General features: G+C 45.6%; 1 protein-coding gene across 6 annotated transcripts; it reads right to left on the bottom strand.

Annotated features, from left to right (window-relative positions):
- Window positions 1–474: 474 nt before the first annotated feature.
- On the bottom strand, window positions 475–16,220 carry LOC307078101 (GRAM domain-containing protein 2A; the record flags this gene model as incomplete). Of its 6 annotated transcripts, none has more annotated exons than XM_079739711.1 (13): window positions 16,097–16,220; window positions 8,248–8,454; window positions 7,712–7,775; window positions 7,434–7,506; window positions 7,182–7,285; window positions 6,869–6,967; window positions 6,529–6,600; window positions 6,187–6,252; window positions 5,148–5,286; window positions 4,700–4,804; window positions 3,882–3,981; window positions 3,334–3,441; window positions 475–3,005 (listed from the first exon to the last, which is right to left on the bottom strand). In XM_079739711.1, exons 1-13 carry the CDS (start codon window positions 16,186–16,188, stop codon window positions 2,990–2,992), a joined length of 1,245 nt encoding a protein of 414 aa, XP_079595837.1. In that variant the 5' UTR covers window positions 16,189–16,220. The 6 variants fall into 6 exon arrangements, with proteins under 6 accessions (XP_079595837.1, XP_079595838.1, XP_079595834.1 ...); XM_079739712.1 differs by lacking the exon at window positions 16,097–16,220 and adding an exon at window positions 9,496–9,764; XM_079739708.1 differs by lacking the exon at window positions 16,097–16,220 and having other exon boundaries at window positions 8,248–9,473.
- Between the last annotated feature and the right edge of the window lie 4,832 nt (window positions 16,221–21,052).

A 21,052-nucleotide genomic window follows, 5' to 3' on the forward strand; every position in this document is an offset into this window, starting at 1 on the left:
GACATCTCTAATTACAGCGCTGATTATCTCTGGACCTACAATTAGAAATTTATTAACACAAAATGTCAACGGTCACCAATAAAATGGTCACCAATTCCTCAGTAGATTCAGAGGCTAAAATAATGCAAACTATTTTTTAAAATATGAATTGCAGAAGTTTGAACGAATAACAAATGTTTCCTTCTATTACGAGAAGGAAACGGGTACCGCCTTGTAGTGTTAACACATTTTCCAGTAGATATTTACATTTTGTGTGAAGTATTCAAATTCTCTAGCCTGGGAACCAGACTGATCCAGCAAGCTTGTGTTTAACAAATTCTAACGTGCATCAAGCCTGGGTCCAGACATCCGCTGGAGTTGGTGTCCAGATGAGTGAATAGTTCCCCTGGTCAGATAAACCAATCAGCCTATTTGAACTGCATGGCCAATTGCTTTTTAGATATTATCAAAGAGTGCGACACACAAAGCATAATGTAATTCTTCCAACACTTGATTTATTTTAAACAATAACAAAGCCATCTCACAGAGACCACTTTGCATGACATAATGCAAATAAATATATATCTATATATGACCATAGAATTAAAGACAACAAAATCGGTACAAATCATTCGTTAACACTTTGAATAGTGCAAAAATCACAAACTGCCTCCGTCGTGGAGCTCCTTGCATTGCGTTCTTTGAGGGCAGTGATTTGTGTGTGCTGACCCCATGCCACCTAGTGGGAGGCAGGGTTGATTTTTTAAGAACTGACGGTACTTCGCCATATGACATCGCAGGCCAAAACTTGACTGCCATAACTCAGTGTGATGGAACATCTGAGCAACATCCCTTGGTAAGTGTACGGCTGTTTCGTTCAGTCAGGATTCGATTTCAGTACTTTCGTTTTGCACCGGGGGGGGGGGGGGGGGGGGGGGAGAAACAACTAATTTAAAAGTCATGCGATGGTGCAGGATCTGAGACGTGTAAAAATGGAGTTACATAAAAGATAAACAAGATAAAGCAGACAAAGTGCTGAGAGCACCCCCCCCCCCCCCTGCGGTTATTCAGCGAGGACAAGGCTCTGATTTAGCACTCCGTACCCAGGTGAGGGTCAATGTAGCGTGCATTTAGCACGGAGGGTAGAATCAGACCGTCAGGTCGGTGACAAGAGGTGAGGTGCTAGGAGTGAACCCCCCAAATCCCTCGTCGACATCAGCACCCACCTCCCCTGAGTGACAAATAATTTAAAAAGAAAAAAAAAAAAAAGAGGAGAAAACAAACAATGTCTTTGCACAGTCGATAGACAACAGAAATAAAAGGAAGAAAAGAAAAATAAACACAGGACAAACGGCCGCCCTCTCCTGCCCAGGTGTGACGTTTTTTGGGGTCAGGACGGGCGAATCACAAGTCTCAATAAAGTGCACAGCTTCTTCAGCCTCACCAATCCTTGTCGAGACAAGCCCAACTTCAATTTAAAACAACGACACCGTAGAAAAGACTTTTTTTTTGTTAGATATATACATGCATAATCACTTGTTGCATATTGAAATAGTTTTTTTGGACCACCACGTTTTTGCTTTTAGGTGAAACCTCAGACCTCACAGTAACAGTGTGGTTTTCATAGTTTAGAAATCTAAAAAGGATCTGGTCCCATTTCAGGTGGCTAAAAATGAGTTCACAGGCGCTCGACACACACGTGCACACACACACACACACACACAACGGTGCCATCTTTGCAAATACAGTATCGGTGTCATTTTTATAAACATCCCGGTTAAAATGCCCCCTGATGATCCAGGGAGTTTCACCAGAACCGTGGAGGCCTCTACGTTCCCTCTCCTCCCCGTTTCCTAAAACACAACGCTATCGATACATGGATAAAGTATCAGCGACGAGGCTCAATAAGTCTTAGAACCACAACCGCTGTCCCGGACCAAGTGGTCGTCCGGACGGGTGGTCTACCTTGAACCCATCGGCAAAGCTAAGTCCAGCTTGTGTGCTTCGGTCTCAGTGGGCTCGTGCATCAGAAGCCTAGGTCAAGAGCGGTGGGGAATTAAACCCACCAAGCATCGATCATTAAAGAATTAAATCATTCCCAATGCTGGGTTGGGGGGGGGGGGATTAGCACTGTACTCTAGGATTAAAGACTAACGACGGGGAGAAGACGAGAGGGGGTACAGGCCAACGGAGACCAACCTCTGTGCTGATCTGATCCCAGCAATTTAAACTTCAAGTTAATCGTCATTTGGGACCCGAGTACCCGATGATTGGCGGCCGACTGCACACAAGGCAAATTTGTGTAGCTACCCACTGGGGAGGATGTGGTCGCGGGAAATGCAAAGAGGACACAGGAAAAAGCCATAGAGAGTTCGTTGCCCAACGCCCCATGCAAAGCACGCACACACCTGGTGCATCTTTGGTTGCGTGCAGCGCTGGATCAAAAGGGTGCGATCGGTAGAAGAGGAGGAATAACCGACTCCCGACGAAGGAAGAACAGAGGGGAGGAGTCGCCGTTAGGAAACATCCGCGATCAGTCAACACCGTGGCACGTGTTCCCAGGAGTCATTTGGCTTTGGTATGAAACCACACCGACGCACACTGCAGCCAGGCAGAGGGTGTGTGTGTGTGTGTGTGTGTGTGTGTGTGTGTGTGTGTGGCTCCGGAGCGGTGACAGGGGTGTTTCGTAACGGTGATGGTCCGTTTTCCCAGCCCGGTGTGCTCTATCTCGGGTGGAGGACAAGGTGATGAGGTTTAGCCCTTCGGAGGAGATGGGGGGGGGGGGATACCCCAGTGTTTCCACAGCAGGGTGTCAGTGGGAGATTGCACAGGTTAGCCCGCTGTTCCTGCAGGCCGTACCAGCGACCAGAGGGGCAATGTCAGGGGTGAGGGGGGTGGGGGCAGACAGTCTGAATGCATCAGAAACCTTCCCTCCCATTGGTTACTGCACGGTAGTGGTCCTCCAAATCACAGCTCAAATCAAGTAATTTTCCGGTTCAGCCAATGAGGGCTATGTGTCTTGATACCTAAAGAGCAGCAGAGAGAGGGAGAGAAGCAGTTTAGTATTGAAATAACACTGGATGCCACAACGTTGACAGCAGCAGATTTACATTCCGTGACCGAGAGACTGCACCCAATACACCGAACTACGATGTAAAGCTCACAAACAAACGCTTCACCACCATGAGTAGGAATTAGCGTTCATTTTGAAAAGGAGGAACCCTATGAAACGCTTTGCAGACCCATTTTGAACACAGCCATCCGACCGCGTGTGTTGACATGTGTACACAGAGGTGCCTCCGGAACCTCGACAGCCCAAGAGCCCCCAAAAAGAGGAGAGAGAGAGAGACTTACCCGCTGTTCAGAGAGAACTCTGGGAGAGCCCCCAGTAGATTCAGCTGCTCCTCCAACGCTACGATGCGCAGGCCGATGTAGCCTGACGATAGCAGCAGTAGCATTACCCTGGCAATACACACACACACACACACACGATTCATAGTTATAATCAACAGCCAATTCTCAAAACCCTACTTCCCAGGGTGTTAGCTTAACACAACATTCCAGACAAAGTGGAGAGACTGCTTGCATGAGATAGGATTCAAGCTAAAATAGTTGACCTCATTGCAAATGTCCACATATGTTCATATCTCTGCCATGTCAAAAGGGGTGGGGCTTGCAATCAGGTGAGGCTCAAGTGAGCGAATTAGAGCAGACCTGCTGTCATGCAACACTACCCCACGCATTGGTTGGGTTGTCTTGGATCCCTTAGTGAATTTACTTAGTTAAAACGAGGCTCAGAAGGAACCAGTCCCTAGTCTTCTACCCCCCCCCCTCGCGGAGTGACCACAACCGCATGGGAGAATGGGCAAGGAGAGGCAGGGAAGCGGCGACGGGGAACTCACAGGATCAGGTAGATGACCAGGAGTGTGTTGAGGGTGCTCGCCTCTCTCTGGTACAGCAGAGACCTAGCTCTCCGCGTCACACTGCACATCCACGACCCGCCTGGAGAGAGAGAGACAGGGGCACCGGTTAAACACATGTCGGGAGGAGAGTCGGGTGGATAGGTTCTGGGTTCCAACCCCCAGTGTCTGCAGCCTGACTCTTATGTGTCTTTGAGTGAGACAGTGAACCCCGCGCGGCTCAAATTCGCTACGAGTCGCATTGGAAAGAAGCTTCTGCTAAATGCGGTACCGGTAGTGTACGAATGCAGTTTTAAAAGAAAAAAAAGCAGCTGCATTCAATTTCCCTGCATTGCGGTGTATGTAAAAGACAGTAAACATATTTGGTGACTGGGCTCTCACGACCCAAAGAGCTCCTTGGCTAAGCGCACCACTTCCTTTCACACTGGTTCAGAGGTCCCCAGACTTTACAGCCGGTGACCTCATTATTTAGGTTCGAAAATGTATGCGACCACAATGGTTACATTCTGATGCATCTATTTCCACACACACACACACACACACACACACACACACACACACACACACACACACAGTATCAGTGTCCCTCTGAAAATATGCATACGCACCAGACAGATCAGTGCTAGTTTGTTCGTGGCTAAGGATCATTAGACCGGTTTAAATAAGAAATGCTTCCTATCAAATGTCCATAGCTTCATCATTTAGCAGCGATTAGCCCCAAGGTTTAGAAAACACTGTGCTAATTTGTTTTTGTGTTGTTGGCGAAGAGAGGGAGGGAGGGAGGGAGGGAGGAGGGTTACCTTCTTCCATGGGCAGCTCGGAGGAGGAGGAGGAGGAGAAGGAGGAGGAGAGGTCTCTGTGCGGTGTGAGCCGACTCTTCGGGGAGGGAAGGCTCCCGTTAGGCACTGGGTTTGGGAGACAACAGGTTGAGCCATTGTTAGTCATTGATAGACCCGTTGAGGAAGCATGAAACTCCAGCTGTTCGTCGCCTATTAATGCCTGCAGCTCGTCGTTCCGCTAAGGTGCGCATGACATGAGCTTGAACTTAGGTGGATGAAGCATGATGAGGTGCTTATTGACAGAAGGCCCGCCCAGCCAATAAAGTCATGAAACAACAACGACACGAAACCAAGGTTTGAGCAGCGACACGGTGTTATCCCCTTTCGGTCACGGCACGCTAACGTTCCGAGTGGTTCAGGCCCTCCTCACGTCGGTCCGAATCATCCGGAGACCCGGGGTGGAGCTCACCTTTCAGGGTTTCCGTGGCGGAGGGCTCCAGCATGGGGCCCGGGGGGGAGGCGGAGTCGGGGTGATCAAAGCTGTCGTCCAGACTCGACTGGCTGGAGTTCTGTCGGGAGGACGGGAGAAGGGCAGTGCATGAGAATACCTGCAAGGGGGATTGGCCTCAGGTTAGTCCGCTTCAATGGCTTTGTTGGGACACATATGGAGGCTTCTGCTCAACCCCCAGACAATCATGAACCGCAATAGCCCCGTCGATCTGATAGATACACCCGTCATGTGATTTTTAACCGAGGATCAATGTTGTTAGTGTTACGTCTCGTCTTATGACTTTAATTACAGTGCGGCATTTGCGTCAACGCTGTGGACTACGGCTGCATAAACGAATAAGGAAAGCCTGTTCCACGTCGCTTAAGCATTTTGCATATAGGCAGGGCTGCCTTAATATGTAAAGAATGGCACGTGAAGCTGGTTTGGCACACGGGGTGCAACATGTTGTTACTGAGGCAGTACCAACATCCTGCCCAGGGGAAGGCCACCGAGAGGAGACAGGGTTGACGGGTGTCTGGCGGTGAGTCAGTGCGGATGTCACCACCACACGGCGTCAGTGACGTGTTGGAAATCTATGGGTTTCCTAGGCAAGTGTGTTTTGTGACTTTCTTGTAAAGCATTTCTTGTAAAGGCTGCTGTGCCAAGATCACAAGGGAAGCAGAGGTTTGTGGTACGGATGAGGTATTGGGACAGCATCTCCCATTAAAGAATGGGTGTTGCGTTTACCGCTCATGGTACTGTGGAGCCCGTGTGGATGGTGACTATGTAGGCTGGTAAATGTTACCGTCATGCGATTCTAATTTTGTGAAGGCATCACACATTTGTCCACACAGCATAGTTATAAGACAATTGGTTACCAGTAAATGTTTCATTTATAAATGAACACCAACCAGATTTAATAGTATAGTAAAAGTGCAAGAGGCAGTGCACAAAAATGCGCACTGCCTCTTGTAGTTAGCCCTTCGTATTTATGAAATGTGAAGAAGAGGATGCTCACCACTAGTTTGCTCTTCTCACTGTTCTCCGCTGAAGAGAAGATCAAACTGCTATTGGTGCTGCCCGCCTGTAAACAACAAGACACATTATAATTAAGTATACTTATTTATAGTACCAAGTTTAAAACACGGAGCCTGAAGAGCAATCAAGAAACATAAAACCAGAAAAGAGACTTTATATGTAGCAGCACACAAATCTTGATGATTGAAAAAATGTATTTAAAAACATCTTTCAAATACATTATGTTGATAAGCGTTTCGGAGCCGAGTACATCATTAGGACCACGGTTTCGATCATTTTGGGGTATTTCTTGCAGCTCCAACGTCCAATCCCAAGGACTCACCTCTAACTGAGGAGACACGGAGCAGAGCAGCTGGTAGCATGCGTCACGGTTCCTCAGAGACACAAACAGGAACTACGAGGCGAGCGAGAGACATCGGGAGTGGGAGGGAGAAAGAAAGGGAGAGAGAGAGGGGGAAAAACACATGAGCCTCAACAACAAACAAGTCATAACTTAAACTAGGCCAGAGACGCAGATTAACAGTGGCTGAACAACCACCTTCCCACGTAAATCAGATAACATCCGCCCTGTTGCACACAAGGCTTTGTGTCAGGTTGGAAAGTGTCAGCATTGAGTCTTAACCGTGTTGTTTGGGGCGTTGAAAGGCGAGCTGGGCACGTACCTTGTCTCCCTCACTGGTGCGGATGGAGAGCGCGTTGGGAACCAGCAGCGCCATGTTCTGCTTCTTCACCTTCTGGATGCAGGACACGGGAATGACCGCCTGTAGCACACGAGGGGGGGGGGGGGGGGGTGTTACCGGCTGCCTCAGGTCAAACAATAACAGCCATGTGTCCGGATGAAATATAAAATTGAAGCAACGTTCAAATTTTATTGTTACATTTTGGTATGATTTTGCATAACGTCAGGAAGAGCTGGGCCGACATCAGGAATCAACGACACAAACGAGCAGGGAGGGGGGCTGTCCTGAAGCTCACCTTGGTGTCTTTGAGCAGGACCGAGGAGTAGAAGCAGGCATGGGTCTCTGTGATGTACAGTCGCCCGTGGTAGGGCACTTCTTTCTGCCACGCGCAGATGTACGCTGGAGGAGCAGCACGCACAGGTTAGGACGCCGACAAGACGCTTGCGTTTAACAATTGAACGAATTGCAAACAAACTGTGGCGCGACTAAACATTTTCATTTTTGACGTGACTCAAAAACAATTCTGTGCTTCCTCCCTTGTACCTACCGTGGATCAAGTCTTCTCCCTCAGGAATGTCCGGGAACAGCTTGTGGAATGTCTTGTTGTGCTTGACGAAGCTCTGAACACAGGAGACAGTGCATGTTATAGCGTGTGCTGTGTGTTATGGCAACGCCACGGTTCAACGGAGGCTTTAGGAGTCATTCGTCACCACACAAATGCCTTTGTAGCCGTTGGCTTTTTGCCCTTTTTAATGATGATAGAAATGATGTTGGGCAGGTCCCAACATATGAAGACAGGCCAACAGGTGAGGTACATAGACTTACACTTTGAGGTCCGTTGCCGTTGGTTCTCTCAAAGGTTTTGCTATCCAGATCGAACGTCTGCGACCTGCAAGAGGATGAACATGTTGAGCCTGAACACTGGTGGATTTCAGCAGTTGATCACCTTAAAGAGTGACTATACATGGTTACTCTCTTAGCTGGTGGATTTCCGCAGTAGAGGATCATCTTTAACAGTAACTTTCCCCTAAATAACTGGTGGATTTCAGCAGTAGGTGACCTTTGAGAGTAACCCCATACTGAAAAACAGAACCAGGAACGGCTATACAAGGAAACATATTTTTGAACAAGACTATCAAATTCAATGTTTGTACACATAACAAAAACTAAACAATAGTCATTGTTGCATCACTCAATGCAAACAAGGAAACGAAAATTTCCCCTTACAGCCCAGAACAAAACTGAAACGAGCGTCGACTTGCTCAACTGTAAAGAGGCGAGTCACGGAGGTTCAACGCCTACACCATCGTCCGCACCGGCGCGTTCAGAGCGGTTGTGAAGTCGGTGGTGCATGGCAGTACCTGACGGGCTGCGGTCTGGTGGGGGACTTGTGCTCCCTCTGGAGGTCCAACGCGGCATCCTCCAGGCTCAGTGCCCTCATCGACTCCGCCTTCCTCCTGAAGCTGCCATTGCCGAGGCTGCTCTTGCTCCTCTTCACCTTGGTCGGCAGCCCGCCGCCACCGCCACCGCCACCACCACTACCAACGCCGCCACACTCTGGGTAGTTGCTGGACAAGACAGGAGGAGGGGGGGAGGGGAACACGGTCAACATGACTGACAGACCTTTAAGGCGACTCCTGCACATCACGCCGGCGGGAACGCACAGGTATCCCGTGTAGCAACAAGGGGCCTGATTTGCATTTCTTTCTGAAAGCGACACCGCCGGGTGCAGATGCAGGTAGTCAGTCGGGGAACAACCGAGGTCGGCCGCCGGAATTTGAAGACCGCAAGGTACCGCAGCACTGCTCTGGAGGAGGACTCTTTTACCAGGCAAATTTAAAATCAACTGCATTCATTGAATCTAAACTGCATGTGCTGACGTGGAAACAGATGGGAAGCTAGCTACTGCCAGCAATCCTATTATGATGTTTGAGGAAGCCGGCCGACAAATGAACAGTAGGGATTTATATGGTCAGCAATCAGGTGTACTGAATATTTGGCTACAGGTTTGAATTACATTAGACTTGTACCGTCTACAGTATGGACTCCCAGTGTACACAAAAAGGCATCATAGGTATTAAGGCTTATTGAGGAAACATAAAAACTTACTGTAGCCTTCTGTGAGTGACTTGAAATGGAAAATTACAAAGATGATATCTTAAGATAAGGACTTTGCCTAATGTTCATAATGTCCTTCATAGGACCACCTTACCATAAATGAAGTAATCCATATGTATATTGCATTAATGCCAACAACACAGTAAGGTTTCTCGTTATAACTGAGTAGGTTCTTACAATAAAAAAGGTTCAACATCACACCACATTGTGGCAGCTGCGTTTGAAAATGACTCCAAACTGTAGTTACATGACAGAAATACTCGCAATGATTTTGAGCAAAGTTTAACAATTAAAACAACCAATTGCCAGACACAACTCCAAATGTTAAAATAAGTAAAACAGGGATTTTAAGAAAAAGGTAGCAAATGCTTGGACATTTGCCAGAAAATGAGCCATGCACTTCATGCAAAAGGCAGCAGTTTGACCACAGGAATTCACAAACACCAAAGCATTACAGGTTAAAAGCTTCAAAGCAATCCCAGGTTCCTTACCTTTGTGGCAGAAATCTTTTAGAGGAGCGAAAACTCATATACCTACTAACTGAATCCATTTCCCCTTCCTTAATACAAAAATATGAACCGCACAACAACGACGTCTGCCTAGGCTTTGATCCCTGGTATCACAGCATGATAGTCCAATCACAGGAACCAAAAAGGTAATCCAACAGATGAAAAATATAAAAGTCCAGGCTTTAGGACAGCGTTGGTCAGGCAAGGGCTCCTACTAGCCTCATTCTGGCAGAGATAAGCAGCTGGACGAGTTCGAGCTAGATCTGGGAGGAAGTGGCTTTGTGTTCACGGTGGTGTGACACTCCGTCGTAGCTGACGTCAGACCAAGACACTCCCACAAACAGACTTGCAGGGAAAATGACTGACTGACACACACACACACACACACACACACACACAGGCATCGTACCATCATAAAATGGTTAGATAAGAGTTAAGACTGTGACAACACAGTTTTCTAAGAGACTTTAGGCATCAAAGCTTTTCGTTAAATGCATTTAGCACTTTAGATAAAAATAATCATAGCAAAATCTAGTAATAAAAAGAGAATCAAAGTTAGGTTAAAGGTGTAGTGGAAATATACAACATTACTAAATCATCACTATCATGTGAGTCAAAACGTTACCAAACAGTAGTACAGAGTTCCCAACAGGTGTCTTTGTGAAAGATTTGTTGAAATGCCGTCTTTATAAAAAGGGAATGACTCAATTGTCCTGAAGTACTTTGTTCTCGTGTTGCATCTTCTACATTCCTGTTCAAACAGTATGTGGCGTTGACAGGCCATAAGACGAGCCTCAAGAGAGAGGTTGAGCTGTGTAAAGGTTGCAGAAGGAATTTTCTGCCACGCAGGAGAAAGGGAAGAAAAACCATTATGTAGCGTCGAATGAGCCTGGAGACACAGACATTTCAGAGTAATGTGAAGAAGTTCTCACAACACTAAGGACTTTTTATCCAGCTGATTTCAACCTTTCCCCGGTCATCAGCTGCAGACGTCGCCATGTTAACTTTGCTTACCGTTGCAATGGCTTTGGTACAATTCGGATACTGTAAATATGAGATTTTGATGAGTCAAATAAGATTCATTGCATCTAGTTATCGTTATGCAGGTGATCCCATGAATAGGGACCAGTCTCATCATTGTACACAGCCTACCTTGCCTTACAATTCCAAGTCTCCTCGCACCATTAGAGTACTCAACAACCCTTAAACCCAGATACAAAATTCACCCAAAGAACGACTTACAACTGCCCATACCTGTCTAAACTTCCAGGGTTGGAGAGGCACATCCTGCCCTGCCGATTGAGAGTCCTCAGCCCTGGCTCCATGTCCACCAACCAGTCCGTGCTCCCTGAAGCGAGCAATGAACCGTTGATCGCTCGAGCGGAGCAAAGGTCGATTTGATTGCGACGTTGGAAGTACAAAAAACACTGCCCATGACATGCATCGTCATGGACCGTTTTCTAAATCGTTCCAACGCGAGACAAATCTTTTCCTTGTACCCTGTATGAAGCACTTACTTGTTGAACAATAGTTACTTGTTGAACAACAGTAAAACATAATAATCCCCCATTCCTTATTACAATGAGAGCTGAGACAGAAATCCCCTATAGAATTGGTAGGCAGTGCTCCTCATCCTGCTATACTGTTTCCCACCCTAGCTGTGATCCAAATAGGGGAAACCAGTTGCTTGTTAGAACAGCATACATAAAGATCCTAAAAGCCATTAACACCTCCACCAAAATCCTCCGATCTGCGCAAGCCTGCCTCGCGTGTTAACTCTCCATGTTAATCTACAAAGAAGGCTTGTGCAATGTTTGCTAGAGCCAAACACTTTGGCCTCCCTTATCTTACTGGCAGTGTTTTTCCTTCCTTTTCCCTGAAATAACCCGCACCTGAAAACCCTTACTCTATAGTGTATCGGAAGCTATTAGGAGCAGATAAACTCAAGATAGACCATCAAAGCGATCAATAGCAGGAAAAACATGAACTGAAAAGGCCATGACATGTATAGCATTCGACACACGCCAGGATGTTTGTGAGAGGGAACAGCTGGAAGTGGTTTTAAAGTCTGAATTCCATTTCACTTGACTCGTAAACAATAATAATAAGGGGAGGTTGAGAAACTACAAATAGAGCAGTGAGACCGATGGGATGGTTTACAGATAAAACTGGGCTTACTGTACCCTTAAATCACCGCCCCTGCTGCGAAGTGTCTGGGTGTGGTGCAATACATGAAACACAGTAGGGGTGCCCAGGGGAGAGCAAAGGTCTTGGGCAGCTGCGTCCTTCTCCTCCATCACCCCCCATTCCCCTGCTCTTGTGGAACCAGTCGTTCAGTCATGAATCTTAGACCTCTGTCCCAGCATCAAAGGACTCTAGGCATAGTGGCCTGCCAACTTAAAAGGGTGAAAGTCACAGGTGCACGATAACAAAGACATCACAACGCCCCACATGATGTCCTTAATCTACGGAGCTGGTTGATAATGGTGGAAACATTGGGCAAGAGTACCCTCTGTTGGTGTCCACCGTCCGTCCGAAAGAGGAGGATTAACAGATATCCGATGGCTGCGCTTTGAGGTCATGCACTGGAAAATATGCAAGCATTAAGATGCAGGACATGTTTTAAGACCAATCTAAAAGCGGTCGACTGTAAAGCAAAGCACCTAATCCAAACACATCCACGCTGAATTCATCGGGGCACGCATCCAGGCGCCCACACTGCCAAGACAACTGGCCACATTTTTGGTAAATAAAATAAAGCCAATTCTCCCAATAAAAAAAACCACATTGTCCCGGGCGTGTGCATGTGTGTTTTCAGCTGCAGCAGAGAGGACGGGGCAGCGGGCCAGTCGGCGCAGCCAACAGCGACATGCGACTTGTGGCAACTTGCCACGGGGAACAGAGTGCCAGTGTGTGTGTCACAGAGAGAAGTCATGCGATCCATGCATGCAGAGCCTCCCTCTCTACCTCCTGGCAGCTGACCGGGGCCAGACACAGAGAAGGCCTTTCTTTTCATCACAGTTTCCAGCGAGGTCCTGCAGGAGGCAGGTTGTGAGCAGGAAGGAACTACTTGATACCAATATGGAGAGCAGCCATCCAAATAAAATAGAAAGCCGAGCCACTGGGCAAACAACTACTGTACGCATGGTGCCATGGAGAAGCTTGTAAAAAAATATGCAGTGTAAAGAAGGGGGATGTGGACAAAATAACCATGCAGAGGGTATCATCTAAGTGGAAGATTACAACAGCGGGAGGTTTGGCCTTCACCTGAAGTAATCTTGTAGACTTTGCCTTGACTGCTAGTCATCCATTATCATGCTCATCAAATAAGCATTTCAGTTCAAACGTCAACATATGGCAGTAGAGTGAGAGTTTAGCTATACATAACAAATAATCAAACATTGTTTACATTCAGTTTATAAATGGGGACAAAATAAAAAAATACGTAGGCATGATATACCTTTTGCATAGGCTAGCTCACTTCAAACTTCCGGGACTATAAATACTGCCTCTATGTGAGCCAGATGTGGCAGGACTGGCTGGCTTAACGCAAACATAAAAAAAGACCAAGTGAATAACGGAGAGTACAGTTACCCTTCAATCCAGCAAGGTAGGAGCCCAGCATCTATACAAGGACAGTCCTCAGGTTCTGAGGGCGGGCTCGCATGGCAAGAACAGGAACCAGACCCATGAACGAAGCACGGCGCCATGTGAAACGAGTTGGGTTGTATTTAACGGGCGTGTGCAAGAGGTCGAAGGTCAAACGGCTGCCCTTAAAATAGACCGCTTCTGCGAGCGCCCTCGGCAGCGGCCTGCAGAGAAACTCATTTCGCACACCGCCAACTGGGTTGGCAGAGAAGCCTCCCCTGCGCGGTACCACCATGGAAGCCTGTTTTTGACCTCCATGTTGGACTCGCTCGCATAGAGCTGTAATTGAACTTGCCGTTTGCTCGCCGAGCAGGATCCCCAAGCCACAGCTGAGGAGCAGCGACTTCCAGGAGCCAACTGTCACGCCACACAAGCGGCCCCACCCAGCCATTTACAGACTGGCTCAGATCCACACGGGCCAAGTCGCAGCCGAAAGGAGGGCTTCCTACAAGACGTGGCGTGCTTAGTTTTGGCATGGATTCTGCCATCTGTGACTATATACTGAAGTGATAATGCTTTCATATTGTTTCATCTTTCTATAAAAGGGTGAAGGGGGGGATTTTACGCCACAAAAGGGAAAGAATCGGAATAACCAGCTTTGATATGACAACCTCATTCAAACTTACCACCATGCAGTGCGACCAATATGCTCAAATAAGTCGCACAATGTGCAACCTCCGATAAAGCAACCGATTAAACAATAGATTTTTCTGGGTGCACCCATGCGTTTTGTTACCCTTTATTTTTTAGGTGAAAGTTAAATTGTAATTTCTCAAGCGTTCTGCTTTCACTGTCGGTTACAAGACAAATGTGTGTCTTTTGTCAACTTTCTCTCCTGCACAGGTGTTACCTACACCAGAGTCAAAGGTTATGCATCTGGACTTAACATTATTGATGATTTTGGGATATAATCATATAACCTATATAAATTAACTTAAATAAAAAATATTAATCTCTCTTAACATTAAGTTTATTAAGATGTCGTTTTGGTCAAAAGAGTAAAACAAGCAAACTTCTTTAAATGCTACAATATAGAAAGAAGTAAAGGTTTTTTATTTTAGAAAATGAACAGCTTGGCCATCGTTATATACCAGCTCTCTTTATTCTTACTGTATTGCATTTGTTTACATGATAGAAGGTTCATTTTACTGGCCTCTTTCTGATGCTCAAAAGGTTGTTGCTGTTTCTCGATTTTTAAGGTAGGAGCACAGGTCCTCCTTCGTCAAAGGAGCCAATCATTATCAACCTAAACTCTAAAGTAGCAAATTATAAGCCAGCTGCACATTAATGGTAATGAACCACAGCAACCATTTGTGGAGTCAGTGCCAGAGAGAATAAGGCCAAAGCCAATGCCACCACACATTTGCCATACCCTGAGGCACCATTGTTTTTTTCTTACAACATGAAGGCTTCCAGCTATCATGTGCTGCTACCCTTTATGTGGAAGAAGGAAGTGACAACCGACCCCCCCACATACACGTCAACACCTACACCCCAAGTCACTAGTCATTTTGCAGAAACTGTGAAACCCAGAGCTATTTGGTCATCATGCTACAAGACCCTGCCACACCCATACATTTCTTTGTATGCATGCATCCATTTGAACCCTTTGGGACCATAAGCCCATCATCAGCCCATTAGGCTAACCCACAGAGTTATTATCTTAATTCAGCCATCAATACCCACGCACAATTCTTGTAAGAGGGAGATTCAGGGGTAAAGGGAGGGTTGGCAAATGTACAGTGAAAAGCTTTCTTCCGAGAGGAAGCCGCCAAAATACCCCAATACAAGGGCACACAACACCTGTGGTTGGTTCTTCTGAGCTAAATATAGCCCACATACACCCGAAATACATCGAGTATGCCGTATCAGTTGATTAGCGATGACCAAAAACAGACATGGAGAAACACTGCGTGGTAGCAAGGGCCATGTCTTGTGTGTGCGAGTGCCAGGAGTAAATCTCCAGTCCACTGCCAGGCTGATCCACCCTAGATCTTCGTTGAGCTGGCTGATCCATCACCGTGACGCCATTATCCACAACGATGACAATATGACCCACATACAACCATAAAACGCTTGCAAAGCAGCTCCAGCACAGTCCAACCAAGGCTGTGATCATTTGAATATAGTAGTACAGGTACAGGAAAATATCTCTTGTGTTTGAACAGTTTGTGGGTCGAGTTTATAGGGCTGTTCACATTTACAGTAATTCAATGTGCAACTATATTATTGGAAATTTTGGTGTTCCGGGTATCAGTTCCATCTTCCTCTTTAATGCATCCACAAAAATGAGTGGCACCTGATGGGAGGGTCACCTGAATGTGGACGTCACCAAACGTATTGAAACATTCATTGATGAAGGGGTTCTACGTACACACGACCCATATTATGGATTGGTAGACTTGGTGAGGGGGATGTTTGAGGGGATAACGTTACGTCACATCATGTCCCATCCACACCCAGAGGCAAGTGAATCAACGAGTGTGTGGCTGATGATGCTGACGTCACAAAATGGCTGAAGGTTATTTACAAGCCTAAAAGATGCACAAAAAAACTTGACATGGGCCCATTATTTGTAGCACATATAACAGCTACAACCCATTAACCATCTGGGACTGCTATTAAAACCAAAACCATACAGATATCACACCAAGAAGCAGTGGACCTCGGGCAGTCCATCCATTCAAACCCGTTAACTCCGACCAAGTCTATTTCACGGCCTATATGTGAGGAATATATAACGAAACGAAAACATTATGTTGGAGTCTTGTTAAACAAAACCTCGAAGCTAATAAAATATGCCTCAGAAAAATACATAAATAAGCCTTAAATAAGCCACTTAAAGTAACACAATGCTAACGGTACTAGCGTCCACACCTTCTGGGGACCAGCGCGGAGGTCCCGGTGGTCGCTGAACTGGTGTGTGTTTAAATACCTTTCTTTCATGAAGTGCTTGATCCTGACGATAGCCTTCTCGTCTATCTTCCTGAGGAAGGTTTTCAAGCGTTCTCTTTTGTTTTCAAGCATTCTTTCCTGGCCCCGGCTGTTATCTCGCCTTCTCCACGCCGTCTCTTCCAGCAGATTTGTTTGGCTCGGGTTGAAGCTTTTTTTCTCTCTCTCGCCGTCTATGGCTCATAAAGATAATACGCCTAAATCAGCCGAACCCTGCCGACCAATGGAATCGAGCGGATTTCCAGAAAAAAAAGTCATGTCAGTCTGTTCAGCCAATGAGAAACGGGCAGCCAACCGCCCATTGCCTTATATGGGGGCCTTGTTACAGGCATAGGTGGGGTCATATTTATGCACAAGGGAGGCCTGTGAATGAATTTCAGGCGACATAATTTTGTGCTTAACAACGTGTCAATCAACATTTATAATCCAAGCCTCAAAATAATAGCTTGCACGAGAAAACGCTGCATATAACACACTAATGTTCATTGCTAATTGAAGATCAACAAGATAGCCTACAATGATTGATGTTCTTGTCGTGTAAGTGCTGCAAGAGTATAACAATAAAGTAAAAATAATATTTTATTATGATTTTTTTTAAACATCCAATAGTCCAACATGTATAATTTTCATAGTTAATACCCTGGGCATTGGTAAACATATGGTTCTACAAATAAGAATGAAGTGATCGACCAGTCCGCACTGTGTGGTTGTGTTTTAGTTTAGTTCACAGTAGTTTAAAAAACATTTTTTAAATGAACAATATTTCAAATGTTTTTTGTAGAATTCCTCTTAGATTTAATCAATTATTGATCTTGAAAGCCTGCTAGCGAAGTTATGCTGAGCCAACAGTAAAAACAATGCCTAGTACAAACTGAGAGAACACAGGCTAAAAGAGAAAGGATGTACTGGTCTTGAGAATGATATTGTAAACCAAACCTCAAAATGAACAGGCCAGGGTTGCTGACTTATCAGGACATTCAGATAGTCCTGCTCAGTTAGTGAAAACAATTATCTTATCTCCTCCAGAGTAAGAACATATCTTTGTAAAAGTTCTTCACTGAACATTCTTCTGGTATCAATTACATACTTGCTTTATATATAATCAACAAAGGTATGAAAAACACAAAATACTATACGTCATCATCATAGCGACATATAAATGATTTCCTTAATGCGTACACCAATGGTTGGAGGCTGGAGTTTATTTGCTTTTAGCAAATATGAACTGTATGAGGTCATTTTTTTTTTATAAAAGACAAGAACAAAACAGGTGTAAGTATAATATTTGCTTTGAGAAGTGGCTGGAGGGAAAACGCAAAATGCTCAATGTGTCCACCTCATTTCCTTTCAGTTTTAGATTCTAAATGACATTTCAGTATGAAGGACAATATCCATTGGAACAGGGATGTTTTCTTGCATGGGGAGGGTAGGGATTTGTAGGCAAAAAAATATGAAAGGATGTCTTGACCATATACGATTCATTCATGAAGTAGACTAATTTATCCAATGTCATTAATGAGTAGGTTTATTAGCCCATCCCAACGTATTCCAAACAGACACCATGCAACAACAACTAGCCCTTCGATTGTGTTTCACATTCCGGGCTCATTCTTCAAGTCATGCCACCTAGCAGTCTCAGACACACCACACTGTTGTCACGCTGCACTGTAGCGTGATTATGCTCCGAATGACCCCGAAACACATCGCATTCAACGGAAAAGTGTTACACAACACAGCGCAAAGAATGTTGCGCCATGTTTTGTTCATGTTTTTTTTTGTTGTGGTTCACAATCATTGGTCACGTGATGCTGATTGATTATATACATGTGCACTCAGATTGAACATTTTTCTCTGTAACAACAACACAAAAGATCGAAAATGTTCCTTATTTTGGGAAAAACATTATGCACATTTTGGTGTTTTTTCTGGACTGCATCTCAGGTCCTGCTCCACAACAGAACAGAGGTTACAGTGTGCAGCCTCATGACCCAGCACGCGTCTGAGTTCACACGCAGAGATGCACACACACACACACACACACACACACACACACACACACACACACACGCACAGATGCACACACATGCCCAAACAGAAATGCACAAACGCACATACAGACGCCTGCATACACACGCATGATGCCACACACACCCTCACACAGACGCATAAACACATGCAGAACGCACACACATACACAGGCACACACAAAGGCACACACACACACACACACAAGCACACACACACCCACACACACCCACACACACATGCTGCCACTCATATACCCATACACAAATGCACGAACACACGTACACACGCCTGCATTCACACTCATGCCGCTACACACACAGGCACACACAGACACACACACACATGCACACACACACAGACAACAATTGGCCCGCTGCCTCCCAGTCCTATCGTCCGTTTGGGCGAACAGAGCCGACATTATGGAGGAAGTCAGGCTGTGCCCGGGCGGAGTGGGAGACCTCATTATCAGCAGAGAAATACCAGGGAGTGTGGAGATCATGAGATCAATGACAACCGCATATTCCTGAATCCTTGATTTTTTGACCATTTTGGTAGGGCTATTCTGGGACGGAAATCCCCTACTGTTACAATTTGACAAAGCAGATGGCGATGACACATATCGCTAATGCTTTTTAGCCGGAATAGCATTGACTGAGTATAATGGGAAATTACCGCATCAAAATTTGGAACACCCTAAACAATTCCATTAGTCTATAACCGTCTAGTGCGGAAACTTAATATAGTTTGCATGAAGACTCGTGCATGGTTATACAGTTCACTGTCATATCGCACAGCGGTCAATATTGACCCTCTGAATCAGCTCTTGTGAACTTTTCACCCTGTGCTGATCTATTGAAGGCTGATCCTCACCACCGAATTAGTCAATAGGTAAATATTGACACATGTGGATTTTTGTCAGAAATATCCCCCAAAAAAACCAACCACTTTATAATTGTATAAGAAAGACATACTAAATACAACCGAATACTTGTATTATGTCTGATACTGGCATTGCTGTTTGAGATTTCAAATTCGTTAAAATGCTCAAAAAATAAACTTAACTTTGCTTTATACTGCTCATAACACTCAAATATCACTCTCTGCACCATTTAAATATTACCCAAACATAAAAACTAACCATTCCTTTTGGGGGGCATTTCATACGTAGCATCAGGCCAAACTATGTGAAGGTCCCATAACCTATGTCCTACGAGAAGGTGAAAGTGAGATGACCTTTAATTGAGTGTTAATCAGTTAGAAAGGGCTGTGGATGTTTGTACAGAATCCTCCTCCTCCCCCTCACTATCAGCCTTGGGACCTTGGGATAACTGTGGCACCTTGGCCTAAGAATAAGGCTGTCATGACGCAGGAAGTACAGCATCTCGTCAAGAGCACAGCTGGGAGGGAGCGCTGACCATGCAGGTTCCAGAAGGACACCGTAGGCTGGCCCACTTTGGTCTAATAACGGGGCGTACTTTCATAGTTCCATGTTTTTAACATGGATCGCATAAAATGTTTTTTAAGCACCGATGCCTCACACACAGCAAGAGTTTGTCTGTGTTTGAAGCCAATTGTTTGAAGGTAACTGTCCAAAGCTAACTTGTTCAGATTCATGTCACTTTAACTATTGTCTATTAATTGTTCTGTTTAAATTGGTCATGATATTAATAGAATCGAGAATATAATTTCTTGTATAATTATTGTCCCTTTGATTTCAAAGCACAATTCGTCATTGTGTGTATGTACTCATTTGAATACTGCGTCCATAGCTCAAAGGAACAGAACTGGATGTTCTCTTCTAGCTAGGTCAGTAAACTGAGTCTGTTTAATGGAAAATGTATTTCTTGAGTTTTGTCACGTGCAATCATCTTCTCTTTTTTCAGACTCCTAGTTAGCGGCGTAGTGTATGTGTGCGGGATGCATACTTGTGTGCAGGGTGTTTGTTTAATATAAACTTAGCACAAAAAGTAAGGGAATTTGTGTTTGGTAGATTATTTCTCTGTGGTAACAATGCTTTTTGGCAATAAATATTATACCGTTGGAAAGCCTGTTTAGTTCCCTTTCAAATGGTTCCCCATTTGTAAGGAACATGCATTTGTGGGATGAGCAGCAGCAATTAGTATGTGGGTTGCGCCCATGAAAATTTTGCCAAATCTTTTCTGCCATTGCCAAACAGATTATTTTGCTGTTTCTATTGACACTTATTTTGAGCTTCTGGTACCCCCAGGTGCTGCCAATCAGGTGCCTGATTGGCGCCTGATTGGCAGCACCTGTGAGCATGTGCTCTACTACTGTAAGTACAGCTACAGTCAGTAAGTGTCTGCTCCAAGAATCGGCATGCCGCGTTTGACTGATCTGGATAGGGCCCTTGTGATAGGGCAACTTCAAGCTGGTGTTCCGCAAAACCAAGTTACGGCATTATTTGGAGTTAGCCCCAGTACCCTCCCCAAACTGAAAGCCAAGTTCCATATAACGGGGGATGTCAAAGACAGGCTGCGAAGTGGGCGTCCCAAGCAGACGACACCCCAAGAAGACCATTTCATCACCCTGTCAGCACTTAGGTGCCGTAGGCTGTCTTCTACAGATTTGCAGTCAAGGTTTGCAGGACGATATTGCCGAGGGCTCTCTGCCCAGACAATCCGGAACAGACTACACGCAGCCAATCTCCGGTCTCATAGGGCTGCCAGGAGTCCTGCCATGACTGCCCTTCACCGCCAGGCCCGTTTGCGCTGGTGTCGGCAACACGTGCGCTGGAACCTGAACATGTGGAGAAACGTTATGTTCAGTGATGAGTCCAGACAAGCATGAGGAGGAGGTGCCAGGCTGTTGTGGCTGTGTATGGTTCTTCCACACGCTACTGCGGCTCCTGTTTGTGAACTGAATAAATTGTTAAATTGCCGATATGTCTTGT

The sequence above is a fragment of the Pollachius pollachius genome (assembly GCF_949987615.1).
Source record: "Pollachius pollachius genome assembly, chromosome: 7".
In the NCBI taxonomy this organism is placed as follows: domain Eukaryota; kingdom Metazoa; phylum Chordata; class Actinopteri; order Gadiformes; family Gadidae; genus Pollachius; species Pollachius pollachius.